The 22,611-nt window shown below is 37.2% G+C and overlaps 3 protein-coding genes across 3 annotated transcripts; 1 reads left to right on the plus strand and 2 right to left on the minus strand.

The window, feature by feature from the left end:
• Positions 1–4,912: 4,912 nt before the first annotated feature.
• On the minus strand, positions 4,913–5,616 carry LOC138039742 (chloride intracellular channel protein 6-like). Its single transcript, XM_068885592.1, has 2 exons — positions 5,602–5,616; positions 4,913–5,440 (listed from the first exon to the last, which is right to left on the minus strand). The coding sequence occupies exons 1-2, from the start codon at positions 5,614–5,616 to the stop codon at positions 4,913–4,915; spliced, it is 543 nt and encodes a 180-aa protein (XP_068741693.1).
• Positions 5,617–5,665: 49 nt separating this feature from the next.
• On the plus strand, positions 5,666–10,661 carry LOC138042005 (uncharacterized). Its single transcript, XM_068887734.1, has 5 exons — positions 5,666–5,929; positions 6,468–6,522; positions 6,626–6,751; positions 8,276–8,386; positions 8,477–10,661. The coding sequence occupies exons 2-5, from the start codon at positions 6,484–6,486 to the stop codon at positions 8,594–8,596; spliced, it is 396 nt and encodes a 131-aa protein (XP_068743835.1). The 5' UTR covers positions 5,666–5,929; positions 6,468–6,483; the 3' UTR covers positions 8,597–10,661.
• A 2,359-nt stretch (positions 10,662–13,020) lies between these two features.
• Positions 13,021–18,086, minus strand: LOC138042004 (uncharacterized). The gene is made up of 7 exons (XM_068887733.1): positions 17,973–18,086; positions 17,761–17,862; positions 17,431–17,611; positions 16,736–16,825; positions 15,315–15,513; positions 14,597–14,784; positions 13,021–13,810 (listed from the first exon to the last, which is right to left on the minus strand). The coding sequence occupies exons 5-7, from the start codon at positions 15,320–15,322 to the stop codon at positions 13,128–13,130; spliced, it is 879 nt and encodes a 292-aa protein (XP_068743834.1). The 5' UTR covers positions 15,323–15,513; positions 16,736–16,825; positions 17,431–17,611; positions 17,761–17,862; positions 17,973–18,086; the 3' UTR covers positions 13,021–13,127.
• Between the last annotated feature and the right edge of the window lie 4,525 nt (positions 18,087–22,611).

Here is a 22,611-nt window from a genome sequence, read left to right on the forward strand (position 1 = left end):
CTTATTTCGGATCGTAAAAGCACATTTTTTTCACGGCTATAGCTGGAGTCGCGTACTATAGTACGTTATTCACCGGGCAGTTTTATGACGGGCAAATTTGTGGGGGAAATCGAAAATATCTTTTGGCCAAATTGGCATTCTTTTAAGTTCCCTTACTTAGGAATGTGTATAAAATTAAAATCAGAGCGTTTTTAGCGGTTCTCTGGCTTATTTCGGATCGTAAAAGCACATTTTTTTCACGGCTATGGCTGGAGTCGCGTACTATAGTACGTTATTCACCGGGCAGTTTTATGACGGGCAAATTTGTGGGAGAAATCGAAAATATAATTTGGCCAAATTATCATTCTTTTAAGTTCCCTTACTGAGGAATGAGCATAAAATTAAAATCAGAGCGTTTTAAGCGGGTCTCTTGCGTATTTCAGATCGTAAAAGCACATTTTTTTCATGGCTATAGCTGGAGTCGCGTACTATAGTACGTTATTCACCGGGCAGTTTTATGACGGGCAAATTTGTGGGGGAAATCGAAAATATCTTTTGGCCAAATTGGCATTCTTTTAAGTTCCCTTACTTAGGAATGTGTATAAAATTAAAATCAGAGCGTTTTTAGCGGTTCTCTGGCTTATTTCGGATCGTAAAAGCACATTTTTTTCACGGCTATAGCTGGAGTCGCGTACTATAGTACGTTATTCACCGGGCAGTTTTATGACGGGCAAATTTGTGGGGGAAATCGAAAATATCTTTTGGCCAAATTGGCATTCTTTTAAGTTCCCTTACTTAGGAATGAGCATAAAATTAAAAGCAGAGCATTGTTAGCGGTTCTCTGGCTTATTTCGGATCGTAAAAGCACATTTATTGGATGGCTATATCTGGAGTCGCGTACTATAGTACGTTATTCACCGGGCAGATTTATTACGGGCAAATTTGTGGGAGGAATCGAAAATATAATTTGGCCAAATGGGCATTCTTTTAAGTTACCTTACTGAGGAATGAGCATAAAATTGAAATCAGAGCGTATTTAGTGGTTCTCTGGCGTATTTCAGATCGTAAAAGCACGTTTTTTTCATGACTACAGCTGGAGTCGCCTACTATAGTACGTTATTCACCGAGCAGATTTATGACGGGCAAATTTGTGGGGGAAATCGAAAATATCTTTTGGCCAAATTGGCATTCTTTTAAGTTCCCTTACTTAGGAATGAGCATAAAATTAAAATCAGAGCATTTTTAACGGTTCTCTGGCTTATTTCGGATCGGAAAAGCACATTTATTGGATGGCTATATCTGGAGTCGAGTACTATAGTACGTTATTCACCGGGCAGATTTATTACGGGCAAATTTGTGGGAGGAATCGAAGATATAATTTGGCCAAATGGGCATTCTTTTAAGTTCGCTTGCTTAGGAATGAGTATAAAATTAAAATCAGAGCGTTTTTAACGGTTCTCTGGCGTATTTCAGATCGTAAAAGCACATTTTTTTCATGGCTATAGCTGGAGTCGCGTACTATAGTACGCTATTCACCGGGCAGTTTTATGACGGGCAAATTTGTGGGAGAAATCGAAAATATAATTTGGCCAAATTAGCATTCTTTTAAGTTACCTTACTGAGGAATGAGCATAAAATTGAAATCAGAGCGTATTTAGCGGTTCTCTGGCGTATTTCAGATCGTAAAAGCACATTTTTTTCACGGCTATAGCTGGAGTCGCGTACTATAGTACGTTATTCACCGGGCAGTTTTATGACGAGTAAATTTGTGGGGGAAATCGAAAATATCATTTGGCCAAATGGGTATTCTTTTAAGTTCCCTTACTTAGGAATGTGTATAAACTTAAAATCATAGCGTTTTTAGAGGTTCTCTGTCGTATTTCAGATGGTAAAAGCACATTTATTGGATGTCTATAGCTGGAGTCGCGTACTATAGTATGTTATTCACCGGGCAGTTTTATGACGGGCAAATTTGTGGGGGAAATCGAAAATATAATTTGGCCAAATTAGCATTCTTTTAAGTGACCTTACTGAGGAATGAGCATAAAATTAAAATCAGAGCGTTTTTAGCGGTTCTCTGGTGTATTTCGGATCGTAAATGTACATTTATTCTAAAGCTGTGGCTGCAGTCGCGTGGTATAGTACGTACGTATTGACCGGGCAGTTTTATTACGGGCAAATTTGTGGGAGAAATCGAAAATACATTTAGGCAAAATTGGCATTCTTTTCGTTTATTTTACTGGAAAATGATTTTAACATGGAAATAAAATAAAGCGTTTTGAGCTTTCGGTTTGTTTGTATTTTTGCTTATTAGTTCGCGTTCTATAGTGAGTTTCGTGCTATGACACTTACATGATGGACAAATGCGAGCAATGGACAAGGAATTTTCGGAAATGGCCGAAATCACGTTTTGACTCGGTAACAGTTTTTTATAATTTCTGTGGTTGTAGTACTGGTTTAGACCTGCTTACGTATTGTTGTCACTGTCTGGATAAAACAATTAAGGTTGTCTTGAATCTACGCGAGGAATTTCCGTGATAGAAATCAGGAAATTGTAACTTGATATTGAATTGTACAAATATTACAACGAGCATTAAATTTGCCTCGGAATACGCTAGTTGCTGCAGCATCAGTTATATATCTCACTGTGCTGGTGTAGTTTCTATGTCGACGATGAGGTAAGTGATGTTGGCATGTCATGATCACGGTTTGTGGAATGTGCAACACTGAACAAAGTGTGCTTTTTAATGTGGTGTTTGTTGTTCAGCAGAGCAAACCAGTCACACCTTAATGGATTCAACCTTTTCTGCAAAGAGTCTGCTGCTTTTGATGGTTGGTTTTTTTTCTGATTTGAATGTAATAACCGAATGGCAAACGTTGCGAAATGGTTCTCTTTTAATTTAAAAATACATTCCAAATAGGTTTTTTTTTTCGCCGATTTGCGTCGGTCGAGTTTCACGATCTCAAACGCACGCGGGCTAAAAATCTCTGTTACCCAGTGTTGTGTTACTGAAAAGAGGAAGAAAACTGCCGTTTAACCAACAGTGGCCATGGTATTTTAAATATACAACTTTCTCTTAAGAAGGCAGGACTTATCCAACGTACAACTTGTTCCAACGAGGTCAAAAGTTCTTGTATTTGACTCTTACTGAATGGATTGTTTGGTTGGGGTTAGTTTAGGGTTAAGGTTAGGGTTAGGTTACGCAGTTAGCCGTAACGCATTTTTCAGTTTATCAAGTGACTATTTTGAAAAAAATCAAAAACCCTGATGAAGGCTTATCAACAGGCTTCATTTTGTCGCTCAGTTACTTGTCAGATTATTTTACAAAGCGCTGCTGATGCGAAAATTCCACAACATCACAGGTGAAACTTGATTTGAGACTAGGTTGACAAGTCTGAAAAATTGGTTGTGGTTACAAGGTCTGACAAGTATAAGGAGTCTTCCGCAAACAAATCAATGAGTAGACCGACAGATTTTGAAAATCGATTGGAAACTCCTGTTACAAGGGGAAAAATATGTTTTGGTTTTAATAACAGTAACAAAATAAGAGTATTCCTTTTTACCAAAAATGAACCGTCAAATATCATTCGTTTCATTTCTTTCGCAAAATTAGCGTAAGCGAGACAGCTAATTCATGATGAACCTTTTTAAGAGACATTCAACACAGAAAGTGACTAAAATCAATAAAGCGATCTAATGAGCGAAAAAAGTGAGCAATAACCCATATATTTCATTGCCCAATTGAGCATGGCTCTCATGTCCTCATGTCAGCGCTCCATACAAATGGAGACTGATCGCAGGTTTTTTATATGCCGGTAGAGAGAGAAGTGAAATAACGTAGTTTAGAATGCTGTTCATTACGTACCAAATCGTTTTGTACGCTAATCCAATGAAGGTTGACAATGGATGAATTACGTCGTTAGCGTCAGCACTAGTAGTTTGAATTTCTTTCTGAAAGAACTTCTCAGTCCAGTCTCGAGAAAAGTTTCCTTTGCATCATTATTAAGAATTGTTTATTTCATTTATAGAAACTGCAAGAGAAATGACCCTAACTGACAGGAATGTTTTTCTGGCGTCCATGTGGAAAGAATTGACGGACGAGGAGAGGAGAGGATTTAACAGGAGGGCACTGTCCGAAGATATCATCGTAAAAAAAGAGCAAATCAAAAGAATACCTAAGAAAGTAAAAACCGAGGTAAAAGAATTATAGAATGATATTTGAATAATTTGCTCCCTCTGTGACAGTTAATAAAACACAATTGAACTGATCCTTTTCTTATTTTTGTGCTTTTTTTCTTGTTTTGAAGTGTGAGAATCTCAAGGATTTAGGGGTTAAATGCCTCTTTATCTGCGACACAGGTAGTGGGAAAATGGATGTGTTTGGTCACCAAAGAGCAATTCAGTTTGTTGACACCCAAGGTCTGGCCCCTCAATTCTACGCTTATGTGAATGGAGACGGTACGTTCCAGCATTCCGTATACAACTTCAACACTCAGTGAGGTCTGGCGGTAATTTTTTTCCGCTTGTTTTTTCTCTTAGGGACACCGAGGAAAGAGAGGGTGAGAGCTCCCCCAGTCTGAGAAAGGGGAATTGCGGCGCAAAGTCATTCAATTATTTAACATTAAATATAGTAAGTAACCGCTATTTCTAGATGTCTGCCCAGATACGTCATTCATGACATAAACTGATACGATTCAATCATAGTTATAGTTTAACATCTCCCGTCCTTTAAAACACAGGATCCCTACTACCATTATCATTTCTTTTGTGTTTTCTAGGTGAAGCCTGTGGAAAGATGAACAGCAAGGTTCCATACAAGGATGTCGCTAACAAAGTCATTTCCTTGGATGTTTTAAATATGGGAACGATCCCGTTCAAGCACCCGTCTAGCTACGGGGTAGCTAATCTGAAGAAAATTATTTCTTTACAAAATCAGATTATTTTCAAAATGAATAGCCCAGCTCCGGCACAGACTCCGATTACTACCATGTCATCATCTACATCATCATCTCCGATGACTTTTTCCTCATCATCTTGTACATCCACGTCATCATCAGCCTCAATGTCAACTGCATCACCAGTCCCTTCATTCACAGCATCATCATCAACATCATTTTCGGTAACATCCATTTCCACCCCAACATGAGCCACCACATACGCTGGATCATTAGCCTCAATATCCACTGCACCATCAGCCTCTACATCAACTGGATCATCAACCTCAATACCCACTGCATCATCAGCCTCCACATCCACTGGATCATCATTCTCAATTTCCACTCCATCGTCAGCCACCACATGCGCTGGATCATTAGCCTCAATTTCCACTCCATCATCAGCCTCTACATCCACTGGATCATCGACCGCAATATGCACTGCACCATCAGCCTCTACATCCACTGGATCATCAACCTCAATACCCACTGCATCATCAGACTCCACATCCACTGGATCATCACTCTCAATTTCCACTCCATCATCAGCCACCAAATGTGCTGGATCATAAGAATCAATTTCCACTCAATCATCAGGGTCTACATCCACTGGATCATCGACCGCAATATCCACTGCACCATCAGCCTCCACATTCACTACATCATCAGTCTCAGTATCCACTGCACCATCAGCCTCCGCATCCGCTAGATCATCTATCTCAATATCAACAACATCATCAGCCTCCACAACCGCTGGACCAACAGTCTCTACGTCGACTGGCCCCTTAAGAAGAGGAAATAGAAAACGGAAGAGAGATGAACAAAGACAGGACACGGACGGACGATGTGCAGCATTCCTCTGTCAGAAAATTCCAGATAGAAAAAAAGTCAAAACCCAGAATTGGATATTTTGTGAAAAATGTGAGAAGTGGTTTCATTTTGAGTGCGTGGGAGTCAGAATAGCTCCCTCTGGAGACAACAATTGTGGCTGCAATGTCCGGGAGATAAACAGATCGTAAGTATTCGAAAATTACTTTGCCGTCTTCTTCGAGGGAACTGCCGGTTAGATGTGTAGTATGTTGTACCCCTTGCTAGTGCCTGTCAATGTCATTCATCTATTAAATTTACGCTAAGTCCAAGGTTTCAACATACCGTTGCCTTGTTAGCGATTCACAACATCTGACTCGGATAGGTAGATAAGCATACTAAGTGAATATTCTTGTACCTATGTAGAGAAAATAGCACTGAATCAGCGAAGCAGCATGGGTCACACGTTTCATGCAAGAGACATCTTCAGTGCATTATCCCCAAAAGGAACATCACGGTTGTCTTTGATCAATGACTCCATTCTTTGCTACAATTGCTTCATCCTTTTTGGTGGTTGAGTGATGTCTAATACCTTCTACGTTGACTACGCGTCATTTTTAAGGGTTGATACGTAATGTGTGCTTTTTCCCTTACTTGTGTATCAACAGCAGTTTACATTCACGTATTAAATGGAGGTGTCACGTTTCCCTATTTTAACACTGACCATATGGTTTGGTTTTAAACAGGAATTACCTATCAGGAATGTCTTTCATGCAGTGCCCCGAACTTAAAGGTTTAAAGGTAACAACTGTTACCTACAATATTTTATTTTTTACATCAACATCTTGACGTGTATTAATATTATTGTTATTATTATTGTTACTTTTTTTGATTTTGTTAATAGAATCATATTAAAGGCATCCTGTTTGGCAATTTCACAAGCACCAGACATAGTCTCTTTAATAACAACAAAAGGGTAGAGCTCCTCAACTTGAGTTGTGACTGTACAACGTATTTTTCCTCATCAATGGTAAGTTAATTGGCAAGAAGTTATCGAATTCTTTATACCTATTGTTCAACTCCAATAACGCTAACAATAATACTGATACTTACACTAATAATAATAATAATGATGATAATAATAACAACAACAACAACAACAACAACAATAATAATAATAATAATAATAATAATAACCACATACATCTCACAGATAATAATTGTCCAGGAATAATGTATATTAAGAGTCCATTCTCGTCTCGAAACCTTCTCAAAATGGAAACCCTTATACAACGTGCACACTTAAGTTTATTTCTGAACCTGATTTAAATCCTCTTCTATATCTTTCGTATCACATTTAGTGCTCCCGTAATAACTGTTTAAACTTGTACCTTTGGTGTCTAAAGCCGTGACATTTCTCTCACAAGATCTTTGTATGGTTCCTGTTTCTATCTCTCTTCTTTCAAATAATAATAATAATAATAATAATAATAATGACGACTGAGGCTTGGAAAATTGAGCGATACCAGGAGTTAGCTTTCGAAGTAGGACGGATACACCAGGTGATGCGTCTCTGGGCTGCGGGAAGGAGCTGAGACGTGGCATAGAACACCCAGCAAGAATTGAAAGCTGGAGAGAATCTCATAATAATAATAATAATAATAATTATTATTACCTCTTGACAACGAACGGATGCATCTTAGAAGCGCAGTTACCAGCTCAGAGGCACGTTTAGACATCAAGGCGGGAGATTTCTGGTCTAGAGGAGTTACAGCATTTTTCGACGTCAGGGTCACGCATGTTAACTCCAAATGTAACCAGAGCAAGCCGACATCCGAAGTCTTTAAAGACCAAGAAGAGGAGAAAAAGCGGAAATATCAGCAACGAGTGCTTGAGGTCGAGATGGGATCCTTTACACCCTTGGTTTTCGGAACGAACGGTGGGATGGGAAATGAGTGCCAACGATTTCTTAAGCACTTAGCAGACAAGTTAGTACAGAAGGACGGTGAGCCCTATAACAACGTCATTAATTGGCTCAGAACTGTCATCTCATTTGAACTCTTAAGATCAGTACATGCGTGCGTAAGAGGGTCCCGAGTACCTTTCCGGAATATAGGAGACTCTCTTGACGATTGCCGGATTAATGTCGCCACCGCCGGCATTTAAATTTTTAATTTAATTTGAGTTTTATCATTATCATTATTATTATTATTTATTTATTTTTACCAGATACATGTAAGATTCAAGTTTGTATGAAAGAGTGCTCAATAAAGTTTGTTATTATTATTATTATTATTATTATTATTTTCTTTTTTTGAAGTTTTAAAACAGAGAAATACTTAATTGCTTGTAAATTTATAGTTCTTACCTTTTGGAGATATTTTAATGTTTGTAAATATTTTTATCATGGAAATAAAGTTATTATTATACTAATAATAATAATACTAATAATAATGATAGTAACAATAATACTAATCATCATCATTATCACAATCGTCATGGTCATCGTTTTTTGTTTTCGTTATTGATTTCATCGCTTTTATTGCATTCTTAGACAAGGAGGCTTACAAACGAATTGAAAGCAGTTTTGCCGGAGTTCTGGCCAGATTTCAAAGATAGCAACACCAGGATGATAAGCTACCTACTTTCAGTTCTACTCCCAGAGGTTGGTTTCCTTTATACTAGTCTCGTCAAAAGCCCTGATTGACACTTGAACAATAGAACCTACATGCGCGATACTTGTTATTCGTTTCAGGCATTGGTGTACGCCGTAATGGTCAAAGAAGGCTGCTCGAGGCAAGTGGCCGAGCGGTTATTCACAGGTCACCAGAGAAAAGCTAATGCAGTCGACGATACCGACTCCGAAGACGACTGACAGGAAAACTTAAGACATGAATAGAACAATCTGAATAACAAAGCATTGCCCCAAAACATTCTAGTATACGTAGTAAAATGACGCCATCTTGCAAATCGACTATTAAATCTACATAATTTGCGATATAACTATGTAAATTATTCGGGATGTGTCCTTGTTCAGTGTAAGTAATTGTAACTAATTATGCTTCAGTCTAATTAGACAACACTCTCTCTAGAGGGCTAGATCATAGTAAAAGAAAGCTATGCTCGACGCTTAGTCCAAGTTTGAATCTCCCGCGGTTTCGTGGCTTGAATTCCAAAAAAAGTGACAAATTCCCTCGTGAGTTACCCATATAAATCAGATTTCGAACAAACCTGCCGAAAACGCATGGTATGAATTTCGTTCACAGAAAGTAATCAATCTCGACCCCAGAGCTCTTTTCTTGACCGAGGGAGAGAAGAGCTCTTGGGAACCCTGAAACAAAGTGTCCTCTTATTGGTTTTCGTGTAGAACAATCAAAAGCGTCTCTAATTGGTGCATTCATGTTAGCGCGAGGAGTGAGCAGGCGCCGTAAGGTTCAAATAGCCAATTTTTGGCTATAAGAACCCTACAGCGCATGTTCTCCTACACAGAGCTTCCCAGAGCTTTGTGTCGATCCGAGTAATATCACAGGAATTTTCAAAGCGGTATTTAGGTAACACGCATGCGTGATAGCAATGCTGAGAGAAGGATTGCGGAATCCATTTGGTCTGTTGTGCCACTTGACCTTTCATTTTATTTAATTATCTTATGAATGATTATCATTCTATGATTTGTATAAGCTAACAAACCACTTTCTATATATTTTAAAAGTACATTCTTTTTTTAGTTCACCCGCCTTTATAACTGGCGTATTAGCCTTCAAAAGTTACAAATGTATTAACGTTAAATGTAAAATGCAAGTCTTACCAGTGACATACTTGCATTTTTTTAAAAAATTAATTGATAGGAAAAACATGAAATTTTGTAACATTTGTAATTAGCAAGATATTTAGGTCAATATATAATAGAATCAAATGGACTTCAACTTGACCATAATCTGTTGCCTTCATTGTCCTTTTAAATAAGTAACTACCCAGCGTCGCTGAGGACGAACGCTCAAAACTGTATTTATAATGTTCAATAAAACATCGCACAGAATGCCGAGACAGCATTAATTATTCATAACCGGTTGCCCGGCAAATATGAATACGACCTGGCTTTTGAAAGGCTTTCATTAGGCCACTTTCAATGTATTAAAATTCAACTTGAAAGAGAGTTTTAGGGGACAAAGGCAAAGAAAAGTGGATGATATGCTAATATCTTTCATATTCCTTGCAACATGATTCTATTGTTTTTGTCCTCTCTACCTCTCTATCAAGCGGAATATTGATATTTCGAAAATGGCCTATTAGAGATTAATAGCCTAACTTTGACCTACCAAGCTTAGAAAACGTCACTGGGAATTCAGTGAGGAGAAAAAAAAAGACCTATATCCTCCACACGATGTCGATCCCCAAGGAAACAAAACACACTCAAAACTGGGGTCAATTATGGGCATTTAGAAGAATATCCAGCATATCTCATGCCCTCCACGCGATGTCAATCCCCCATTTAAAAAAAAATTAAAAACGACGTTAATTATGGGAATTTAGAACTGAGAAAATCAAACATACGTTATACCCTCCGCGCGATGTATTCTCCAATTAAACAACATACACTAAAAAAGGGGTCCATTACGGAAAATTAGAAGAAATTTTAACTTATCGCATACCCTCCACGCGATGTCAATACCTCATTAAAAAACAAAAAAGGAAAAACGGGATTAATTATGGGAATTTAGAAGAAAATTCAACATATCTCATACCCTCCACGCGATGGCAATCCGCAATTAAAAAAAAAAAAAGAAAACCGGGGTTAATCATGGGAATTTAGAGGATTATTCAATATATCGTATACCCTCCAGGCGATATAATCTCCAATGAAACAACATACACTGAAAAAGGGATCCATTATTCTAAATTATAAGAAAATGCAAAATATCTCATACAAACAAACGATACTGATCGACAATAAAAAAACATACTTCGAAAAACGAGGTCAATTATGGGACTTTATCAGAAAATCCAACATATCTCGTAACCTTCCATGTAATCTCCAATGATGCAACATATACTCTGAAAAAGGGGGTCCTTTATGGAAAATTACCAGAAAATTCATGTTGTTCAGTGTGTTGTTCTATTGTGAGGGTATTGAATTTCCTTTTAAATTCCCATAATTATCCCCATTTTTCATTTTGTGTTTTTTAGTTGAGGATTGACATCGCGTGGAGTTTATGCGATATGTTGATTTTTTTCTTCTAATTTTCCATAATGCACCCCCTTTTTCAGTGTATCTAGCATCATTGCAGAGTACATCCTGTGGAGGGTATAAGATATGTTGTGTTTTCTTCTGAATTCCTATAATTAACCCCGTTTTTCATTTTGTGTTTTTAACTGGGCGTGGAGCGTATGCAATATGTTGAATTGTCATCTAAATTCCCATAATTAACCCCGTTTTTCAACATATTGCATACCAAACACGCGATCCTGATCGACAATAGAACAACACACTTTGAAAAAACGTGGCAAATTATGGGAATTTATCAGAAAATCAAAGCATATATCTATTACCCTCCACGCGATGTCAATCCTCAAGTAAAAAACACGAAAAGAAGAACGGGGTTAATTATGGTAATTAAGAAGGAAAGTCAACATATCTTATACCCTCCACGCGATGTAATCAACAAAGATGCAACATATAATCTTAAAAATGGAGTCCATTATGGAAAAATAGCAGAAAAATCAAGTTGTTCAGTGTGTTGTTCTATTGTGTATCGGCTTCGCGGGAAGGGGATTAAATATATGTTGAATTTCCTTTAAATTCCCATAATTAACCCCTTTTTTCATTTTGTGTTTTTTAGTTGAGGATTGACATCGCATGGAGTGTATGCGATATGTTGAATATTTTCTTCTAATTTTCCATAATTCACCCCCTTTTTCAGTGTATGTTGTATCATTGCAGATTACATCGCGTGGAGGGTATAAGATATGTTGAATTTTCTTCTGAATTCCCATAATTAACCCCTTTTTTCATTTTGTGTTTTTTAGTTGAGGATTGCCATCGCGTGGAGTGTATGCGATATGTTGCATTTCCTTCTTAGTTCACATAATTGACCCCGTTTTTCAAAGTTTGTTTTTCTATTGTTAATCGGCATCGCGTGAAGGGTATGAGATATGTTGAAAACGGGGTTTATTATGGGAATTTTAAAGAAAATTCAATTGTTTTTAAAATATGGGCTTGACATCTTGTGGAGCGTATGCGATATGTTGCATTTTCGGGTAATTTTCCATAATGGACCCCACTTTTTAGTGTATGGTGTATCATTGGAGATTACACCGCATGAAGGGTATAAGATATGTTGAATTTTCATCTAAATTCCCATAATTGACCCAGTTTTTCATTTTGTGTTTTTTAATTGGCCATTGGCATCACGTGGAGCGTATGCGATATGCTGGATTTTCTGATGAATTCCCTTAGTTAACCCCGTTTTTCAAAGTGTGTTGTTCTATTGTCTATCAGCATCGCTTGTTTGGTATGCGATATGCTGGATTTTCTGATGAATTCCCTTAGTTAACCCCGTTTTTCATTTTGTGTTTTTTACTTAGAATTGACATCGCGTGGAGGGTATTAGATATGTTGGATTTCCTTCTAAATTCCTATAATTGACCCCGTTTTCCAAAGTGTGTTGTTCTATTCTGAATCGGCATCGCGTGGAGGGTATGAGATATGTTGAAAAACGGGGTTAATTATGGGAATTTAGAAGAAAGGGACTCTGGGAACGAGGTTGAAGTGCTCATTTTTATTTAATGGTCCAATACTACTAGTTTGAAATTCTTGATAGATGGGTCTAGTTGAAAGTAACGTATACTACTCACAAACAATCAGGGGCACCCAACTTCAACTTTCGGAAAATATCTGTTCGGAAGACGATTTGAGATCTAAAATTTTCGGAACATTTGTTGTAAAAGTTCTTGCTTGCCTGACTCTCCTTGGATTTTCGAACATCTGAAAAATGGTACAATCGCCCATTTTTAACGGATTTTTACCCTAAAAAGGTCACCTAGTACTTTCGGGAGCATTTTTTCAGGCTAAAATTTTCGAAATGGTAAGTTTTGATCCCTATAATTTTCGGATCACTGGACTTTCAGCTCTCCTGGGAAAATCCAAACAGATGAAAAATTTTTAGGGGATAAAAATATGCCTATATCTACCGTTAAAATACTAACATACGTTTAACAATGCTATGTTTAAGTGGTTTTGAACTATATTTTCGTTGGGTGCTTTACACATTCAAAATATTATTGGAAGAAAGCAGAAAAATAAATGTTTGATTTGCCATTTTTGATTACAAAGATCTTTCTGATCTAAATTAACAAAACATATATCTTGAAAGCAAAGTCAAGTCAATGGAAACGAAACGTAAGTAATACTAAGTTCCAGAAAAACTGAAAAAAGCACTGTCTCTATCGTCATGTAATTCATCGCCTAAATCACTCTCGCATTCAGATTCACTGAACAGAGCATCATCTACACTTTCTGGAAGACACAGCAACGCGTCAGAGGCATCAATATCTTCATCCCCTTCACGATCACTGTTCACAGGAATACTCTCCTGGTCAAAAACAAAGCTTGGAATTGAGATTTCAATGCAACCTTTGAACAAATTATGAAGCTCTAAAAGTTGTCCTTCAACAGATAACAGTTTCATTTTAAAGAACACATTTTTGCCTTTCGCCTCTTTAGATAAAGAAGAAATATTAGAATCTAATGTCAAGGTGGTAAGGGTTCTATGTTGGCAGGTAAAGTGCTCTACTGTGTTCTTCATTTCTTCCTGAAGCAAGTCCAATTCTTCTTTTCCTCGATCGAGCAAATGAAACAAGTCAATAGCCCTCCGTTTGACCGATATTGGGACTTCTGACGAGGCTGAACTGATTAATTCACTTCTTAGCCACACGTCTGCTTCCAAGTTCTTTACTTGGTCGAACTCAAGGGATCGCGCCAATAACCAACCAGGGCTGCAATCCAGGCGGTTGAAATTATCGAGAGCAGTGCGCACAGATTTTGTGGCTTGTGTAACCTGCTTTGAAAGCCGTTTGGAAAGAGCATGACCATCTGGAAAAAAAAAGAAGTATTGAAGAGGTCAGGTGAAAAGATAGTCAGAAGAAGAGGATGACAAAATATATGCAGCATCTCATGAATTGCATGGAAGCACCCTTAAAACGAACTGTTATTACTATATTCAGTAACCAACTGCAAAGCGCTAGAGTCCAGAATCCATGCATATACAACTTCGCAAGGGATTTTGTAAGCACTTTTAATTTTAAGTGCCTACTAGAGTCTAGAAAGGGGTATCACACAACGGTAAACTACTTGTTTCTTACTAGGAATTAGTGAGCCTAAGCAAGGACGACGAGGACGGCTACCGTTCTGTTAGCTATATTAAACAACTTAATAACCTGGAGTGTTCGGTCGTTACAGCAAAATCTCAAACCTCGGCCTAGCTGTGTTGATCGAGCGACAGCAAGGCCTCAATTCGAGATCTTGCTGTAACTACCTCACTCTCAGTTATTAAGTAGATATGATTGACTCAAAACGGATTGCGTAAAATGCTCTTCGATAATTGGTATGGCATTTGCATTACCTCACAAACCTATATGGAAAGCAACCAATACGCATTTTTTTTGCTACCACCATTCAAAAGTTCGTCTAGCAACAGTGACGCAGTAATAAATTAATAACCTTTAAGAGGTAAATTGTTTGGTATCAATCGTCGATAAGGAAAACAGGAAACCTACGAACAACGAAGGGCTTCATAACACAATTTATATGGTAAAGGTATGTTTTTCTTGCTATTGTGTTGCAGGTACATGAGCTCAAAGAGGGTATGGATTATCTTACCTGCATATTTTGCCTTTAAACTTAATAGGAACCACCGCTCAATAACTTTGGCATGTAGGTTTATCAAAGCAGCCTTTTTACTTCGGTCAGAGGCAGCATCTCGCGCGATTTTGTATTCCTCACTAGAAGTGGTCCACCGACGAGTGACGTCATTCTTATACTCTAAATCTACCAGAACACGTTCCAACCTGATAAAAAGCCATACATTACAATTGTTACTTTAATGAAATTCATCAGGTGAGAAAGAGGCTAAATTGCACTTCTATATGTAAGGAAGCATGCGGAACACACTTCCTACTGAAGGGAATTCAAGGCATATTTCCTAATTATACATAAATACAGCATATCCTACACGTAATGTTTTCTGGTAGGTCTACGTGATCAGGTGAAAAGAGGAGGGAAAACAGCAAATTGAACATATCTGTTACTGTGTGCTACTCACTACTCTTCTACTCATATGGGCTCGTGGCCACCAATGTTGAAAATGGTCAATTAGGTTTGCGTTCGTATTCACGTGAAAACGTTTATGGAAATGAAAGTTTAATACAGTACAAAATTGTGAAGTGTGGATCAGGAAGCCAAAGTTTTTCGTGGTGAGGCGGTTATCAACCTGTTAGGACCAACATGATCACCCATCAACTAGTAGGAAAGTTGACTAAAGGCACGATCTGTAAGTGGTGTTTTTGGGATTCATAGGGTTAAGAAATATCAAACATACTTGTTCATTTGAGCATACAGTTGCTGCAATTTTTCAGGTTCGGATTCTTGCTCCCACTTGGCTCAGATTTCATAGTACATTTTCAAGTATATTACATAACCATGTGTCCACGAAGGATGTTCAACAGGTTTGTTTAAGCCTCCTGTCCATTCTGCTTCCTGGTCTGCCCATGCTGCAACCTCTTCCCTTCGAACTGGAGCTAAAAAGTAAGTGTAACGGAATACATACAAGAGAACCGTTCAACGTTAAAGGTATACTGATTGCTTAATACAGGTTGCCCGCATTTAGGGGTTTTTAGGCATTATTTAACAATTATTCCATGAGCGCGCGTTGGATATGAGATGATAGATAGCCAGCGAGGCGCCTAGCGCCGAGTTGGCCATAATCATCTCATATCCAACAAGCGCGAGTGGAATAATTGTTTTATTAAAAACGCCCCCAAAATATAGAAAACTAGACTAAAATAAAAGTAAAAGGGCCCAAAAGTTCACGCATATGCTTGCCGTGTTTGAAGATCATGGTATAATGGCTCATAGCTGAAAAACCCTTTTAGGTATGTATATGTATGTATGTATGTATGTATGTATGTATGTATGTATGTATGTATGTATGTATGTATGTATGTATGTGTGTATGTGTGTATGTATGTATGTATGTATGTATGTATAACCCATGCTTAGCCAATCAAAACTCGCAAATTGCATTATCCAATGATCCAGTTTTTAATAATGTCCATTATTATATCTCTTAAACAGTACGTGGGCTGTGATTGGCTAAATAAGCAGGCCGTATTCTACAGTACGGCCCACTTTACAGCCCGCTGAATTTAAAATTTCGTTAACACATTATCTAGCAAGTTTTTCATGTCGTTTCTGCTACATAAACTTGTAAAACTGTTTGAATCTTGCAAGCAACTATTTCAAACAGCCAGGAAGATTTAGTTTTCGATTTAGTTCAATCTTTGTAGCAGTTGAACTGTCCGCTTGACTTCGACTAGTTTCTTTGCACGCGCGCCGGATTAACCTCAGAGATATTCTAAATACCTTACTAACATCACTTTCTCGGTCCGTGCTGTAAGTTTACGAATCCTCGTTTTCCCCGTTGGTCCGTTACTTACAGCACGGACTGATAACGCGGCTAGTAAGAGGTATATAGGTTAACAGCAGTCTCTTTCTTGTGAAAAGGATGGATAAAGAGTAGATTTTGTAGAATTAACCAAATCATAAAAAAGACCAAAGAAGAATGTGATATGCAAACTAAGGTAGCTACGGTAGAATAGTATGTAAGTGGACATCCACTTTTATAAAAACACGACCTTTTATTATAGGCCTTTTCATTTTCAAATGTAATCATTCAATAAAGACTTTTGGAAACTGAAACATGATGTAGGGACTCCGTTTGGATGAGTATTAATCTCACACCTGTGAGGCTGGCCAATAGGTTAATCAATTCTTCCTCAGAATCTTTAATTACCACCACTGCTCTCTTCATGTGATCAGATAACAGCTTACCTAAAAGATGAATACAGTATATGTAAAGAGAGGGAATCTAAGTTATTGAAGGGAACTCAATGATAGACAACCTCTGAAAGAAATATTTGCATTTAAACCAATGTCCTCCTGATCACTAGTTGGGTGTGAAAATATCTGTTGATCAGACGGTTGCACTTTTAAACTTTCACCTATATATCTATAAGTGAAGAGGTCATCTTCAATAACGTTTGCACACAATTATAAAGTGTGAGTGTGTATGTGTATAAATCAGGTAGAGCAGAGACCTGAAATCATGGTACTGATTGAAGAAAACGTGATTCTTTCTCCGTGGTGCTAGCTAAGGTTTTGAAAGGTCTCAATGTGAGTCAGAATAATTTTAAGCCAAAAGAAGCAATGGGGCTTAAAAATACGAGTTTTGCCTAATTTGATGGTATAATGATATTGTTATTGATTGCTTACACAGGCACAGTTTACAAAGAAGCAGGTCATTGTAAATAAGCCTTGTTCAGCTCAAACTTGGCATTAACCCTAGAGTAAAGAACCAACATTAAGCCTACAAAGGGTTATTGTGATGTTAAGGTTTGGATTTGGATTTCTGCACTCACAGAAAATGTATTATTCACCTAGGTTAGCAGATTTCTTCTTGGCATAAAACAACAGTGCATCGGAGAGCACATCAACCCTATGGTTTGGCCACATCTCCTTTGTCATTTTTCCAAATCTTCGAAGATAGGACCAAAGTCTCTCGAGGACTTCACAATCAGTGAGACCAAAACCAGGTACTCTCCGGGGACTGTACTTAATCTGGGGATAAATAAACAAAGCATAAAACAATACAAAGGAAAGCAATCCCATTAGAAATACACCATGGCATATTCTCATTTATCCTTAGCACTAAATGGTGGTCATTATTCAAGGAAGAAAATATATCAAGGAATGAAAAAACCACACACCTGGCAGTTCGCTTTGTGTCCATAACTATGAAAAATAGGAATTGCCAACTTAACAGACTGCAAAATGTGGTGCTGCTCTTGAGCCTAAGCAATGCATGTTATCTTATCAGTACAAAAAAATAATATACCATTAATTTGCAACTTTTTACTAATGTAAAGATAAAACAGACCAGCATGAATACAGTACGAGTGAGTGGACATTGGTACTGTACCTGCAGGTGAGTTTCCAAAAGGCATGCAACATCATAAAGGATGCACACATTAAGTGACTGACTGCTTACATGTATTTCATCCAAAAGATTGTTTAGAATCCAAACTGGATAAGCAAGTCTATGACAAACAAATTATTCCACATGAATGTAAATTCTTAATGAAACCCTACATAGTGAATAATTCAAAACATAACTCATGAGCAGCCAAAAGCGACATAATTATCTTGTACACATTAAAGTTATTCTCCGTCCTCTTTTGCCTAATTATTACAGAATTCCTCAGGGCATGCTATTTCCATATTTTGGTATTTTAGAATAAATTTAAACACAACTCTGTGGGCGTGTGAACAACAAAAGACACCCACAATAAAAACGTCTCACAGGATTTTAAGTGTTCCTGTGTTGTGTAAATGATTTGATGTTATTGGGGCTCATGATTATTTGCATGAATGTTTCACCCTGACAGGCTCTCAATTTAAATTCATAATATTATTAGCTACACAAATCTTACATGAGGAATGTTTAAATACACTGTATATCAGCTTTAATGGACCATCATTTATCACCAACTCCTATTTAAGGTTGAATTTTCTTGAGTATGCTCTCAAAAATAAATTACGATACATTTTGTTGCAAAACTGCATTCTATGGGTTCATTATTAAACATACTCATCAAGAAAATATGCAGGACCACATTGATACACAGAAAATAAACACATCATAAATATGACATTAAGCTACATTGTATACTGTCTTAGAAAGACTGCATGACAATTCCGGGGATGGGGGTTAGGGGATGAAGGGTTAGGTGGTGAAGGGTATCATAGCTGAAATAACCCAAACCTCTACAAAAATCCTAAACTGAGGCCTAGTATTTATCCAAATCATAGTGTTTAGGCCTAAGTAGGCTATCAATTTTGTAAAGGTTTGGGTTGTTTCAGGTATGGTACCCTTGAAATCATGCACTCCCTACCCCAAACCCTAACCCCTAACCTCCTACCCCCGGAATAGTCATGCCGATCTAAAATGATAGCAAATAATGTTAGTTAACCTTTCGCCTTGCTTCATATTGATAAACCTCTTGGGAAATTCATGGCGGCAAGCTCTCCCAAATATTGCCGTTTCACAGAGTGCAGAATAGCGGGATCTTGAACGGACTGCATTCCCTGCCATGAAGTCACTACATTCCTACGATATAACAATATTTTAAAAAAGAAAACATTAAAATCCTGGCACATGCCTGAATAGTGTATCCTCAGAATATTATGCCCTTTCACCATCTAGAAGTCAATGCCATAATATGTACTGTGTACATGTACATTTTCCCAAATATTGCTTAACGATTACACACCTCCTTTCCTCCAGTGGTTGTTGGGTGTTGCTGCACAAAATCATCAACCTGTAGCTCATTATCAAATACTGCTGTTCCAAACAGGGGTTCCCTCACACTTTTGGCAGCTGCTTTTTTGCGACCTATGAACAATGCATCCATGGATTCCAGAAGAGTTCCATGATTCTGAAGGAAATAATGTTGTTATCATTGGTTAATACAGTACAATAAGTCACGTTCAGAAATATAACTTTAATACCATTTTGTTTGCTCTGGCTCAATTTGCATGAACTAAACTTTCCTGTTTCAGCTTTATGCACATGCCAGTGATGTACTGGGCCTATCTTGAAATTCATTATGTGTAATATCTCTTATAGAAGGTTCTACAACCTACCTTTACAGGACTCGTTTTTTATGAAAGTTAAGCATACTAATTAGGCGAGTTAGAAGTCTTTATGACTAAGTGTTTCACATTATTTTGGAGTATCCTTTCTAGTCACAACCAATGTGAATTGGACACCTGATTACTATTGTAACATAAAATGAAGCTACAAACTCTACTGCGTATGGTTGTTGCACATTACAGACAGTTTTATTGTTTATTATTTATTTATTTATGTGTTCAGTTATTTATTCATTTATTTTGTTTTTATCTGGAAGAACCTGGAATCTGCTTCCTCAAAGCATAAACAGCTTTGAACGGATCAATGGCTTAAGAATAATCCATACCTTTCTCAGACAGGGCCCAACTTGTGTTATTCGACATTCTTCGTCTAATTAATTAAGATGTCAACTCTACACATACAGATTACAGCCCAGTCAAAACAAAAACGAAATATCTGCCGCCTAGAAAAGTTCATTGATAACAAATTTAAAATGTGAGATTGGTGAATCGAGACGAAAATGCGAGACACAACTACCGAACGGTGGGGTTACTGGGGCCTAGGAGGGCCTTGAACAAGACAACAATTCTTATGAAAATGGCGGCGTTTTCGAAAATTCTCGTGTAGATCCCGGTGTTTTGTAAAAAAGGAGCGTTTAACTGAAAACGGGAGCTTGACGTTTTCAGAAGAAGAGGTCCGTCGAAAATAGGTCTTTCCACACCGTTTTGTACAAAAGGGTTTAAAGTATGTACAAAAGGTGAAAAAAGTGCGGGAACACGATAGTTTTTTGCGCGAACTTTATCGATTGAGATGATGAGTTACAGAGAGAGATGAGTTAAATTAATGGGCTTGTACTCGGCACTGGATGAGAGCAAGCCGTGAAGCAAACGAGTATTGTTCCTCTCCATTTCTTGAACACTCCACGCAGCTGTCTAAAAGAAGCATCCCGAAGAGATTTTACCATCTATTTGATACGTTAGGGGCTAACACCCAGAATTATCGGCCAGGGATACGCTGGTGTAATAAATGGGCTACGATAGCAGACAATGCCTTATCAAAGGAGTATGATTACATTCCTCCAAAGGTCAGTGTACAAATGTTTATTCTCTTCCTCATTTTATTTTTATCGAGAAAAGTAAGTCTTATATACTAAGGGGATATGAAAATTATTACATAAAATATATATGTAATAAATAAATAAATAAATTAAAAAAAAAAAAAAAAAACATTTTATTTCTTTTTTATTGGTGTTACATAAAAAAAAAACTTTGTACTGCGCTTTTTATTTTTTTTTTTTTACCTTTTTTTGTTATGCTACTTTTTTTAATTTTATATTTTAAAATTAAAAAGTGCTTATAAATATTTTATACAATTAGCGCTATATAAAATTTAATTATTATTATGACTCCAAGGGGTCAGGACAAATTTATTTTCAGAACCAGTCAATAATATTGTTTTTGGCTATGAAACTTCTCTTGTTTTAGAAACAGACTAAGAGCACTATTACCACCTCAACCAGAACACATTCACCCCACAATAACAGGTATACTAATAAAAAGGACACAATTTTTTCATATCAAAACAGTGTAACAATCATGAAAAAAAAGCAAGGTTGCTGCAACGGTCACCCGGTTGGGGCGCCTTATTTGCATACAAAAAAACGAGTAGCCAACACATTCATCCTCACTTTCTTGTAAAAAGCCCAGCTGAATTAATAATTCTTGGCTCTTGAAAAAAATGACTTTGGCTACTAACTTTTAATGTTGGAAGCCCGGAGGGCTCCCCGAAAATTTCATTTTAGGTAACAATCATGAAAAAACAGGAATAATTGTCTTGGTGTATCTTCGTAGGACACTTCTTCCAATCAACTTGAGACAGCCCTGGAAAACAAGGAAAGTACACGTCTTCAGGTACACTACCAAGCACAATTTTTTTATAAAATTGATGCATTTTGCTTTACAAAATGGCCAGGCTCATACTAAGCTGTAAAGGAAAACAGCGAGTGACTTAAACTAAAGCAAGGCACAGAAAAATAAAAATTTCTGTAAATTCTATTCTCAAACATATTTTTTTTTTTGCAGTCTGAACATATGTTCCCTCCTAACTTGCAACAATTTTGTTTCTAGAGCTCAAATTAAAAAGCACGATTTGGAAATATTTGAGGTGAGAGATAGATATTTTAAGCATATTTTGTAAACAAAAAAAACTATTACCTTTGTTTTGTTTGCAGACATCACCTTTGACCAGCTGGTCACTCAGTGCCAGACTGCTTTGTTCAGATAATATGACAGCAAAGCTGAAGCACCACTGTATGATCCAGTTATGATGAGGAATTTTTGCGAAGAGAATGCCCCTGGGCTGTTTGATCTTCTTTTAAGATCCATTACAAGAAATAACAGCAGAATATCACCAGACAGGGAAGCCCTACAAAGGCAAAGAACAGTGTCCCTGATTCACATTCTTTCATATAATTTTAGGTTTGTAGTTGGAAATTTGTAATTTAGGGAATTGAAGAAAACCCGTGAAGTACAAAGTACGTGCATTTAAACATATCTTAGAGTTGTAAAACCAACTTAATTAATAATTAATGAATGTAATAATAAAAAAAATGTGCCTAAAACAGTGTATGTACAAAATCTGGTACAATCTGGTACACATACACTTCATAAACTGTATATAAAACTTATGTAAACAAGCACTTTGAAGTTGACTTTTTCAGCTTTTTTCGATCGCAACGACTCGTCAATTACAGCTTGCTTTTAAAAGGAAGCTCATGTGAAATGATTCGAAGAACAGGCTCAGGAGTACAAGAAGCCGGCCAAAGGACAGTGAAATTTACTGTAATTCGTTATTCTATACGACAGCAACGCGTGGGTTTTCTTTGAATAAGTATTTAACTTAATTTAAGTTCTGTATATATACACCT

Source organism: Montipora capricornis, chromosome 3, assembly GCF_036669925.1.
Source record: "Montipora capricornis isolate CH-2021 chromosome 3, ASM3666992v2, whole genome shotgun sequence".
NCBI classification, from domain to species: Eukaryota; Metazoa; Cnidaria; class Anthozoa; order Scleractinia; family Acroporidae; genus Montipora; species Montipora capricornis.

Coding starts and splice junctions, on each gene's coding strand:
- LOC138042005 (XM_068887734.1), top strand. CDS start 6,484: ATGTCTTTCATGCAGTGCCCCGAACTTAAAGGTTTAAAG. Junction 6,523..6,625: donor CCGAACTTAAAGGTTTAAAG/GTAACAACTGTT, acceptor TTTTGTTAATAG/AATCATATTAAAGGCATCCT. Junction 6,752..8,275: donor CGTATTTTTCCTCATCAATG/GTAAGTTAATTG, acceptor TTGCATTCTTAG/ACAAGGAGGCTTACAAACGA.
- LOC138042004 (XM_068887733.1), bottom strand. Junction 13,811..14,596: donor TTTAAAGGCAAAATATGCAG/GTAAGATAATCC, acceptor TTTTTTTTCCAG/ATGGTCATGCTCTTTCCAAA.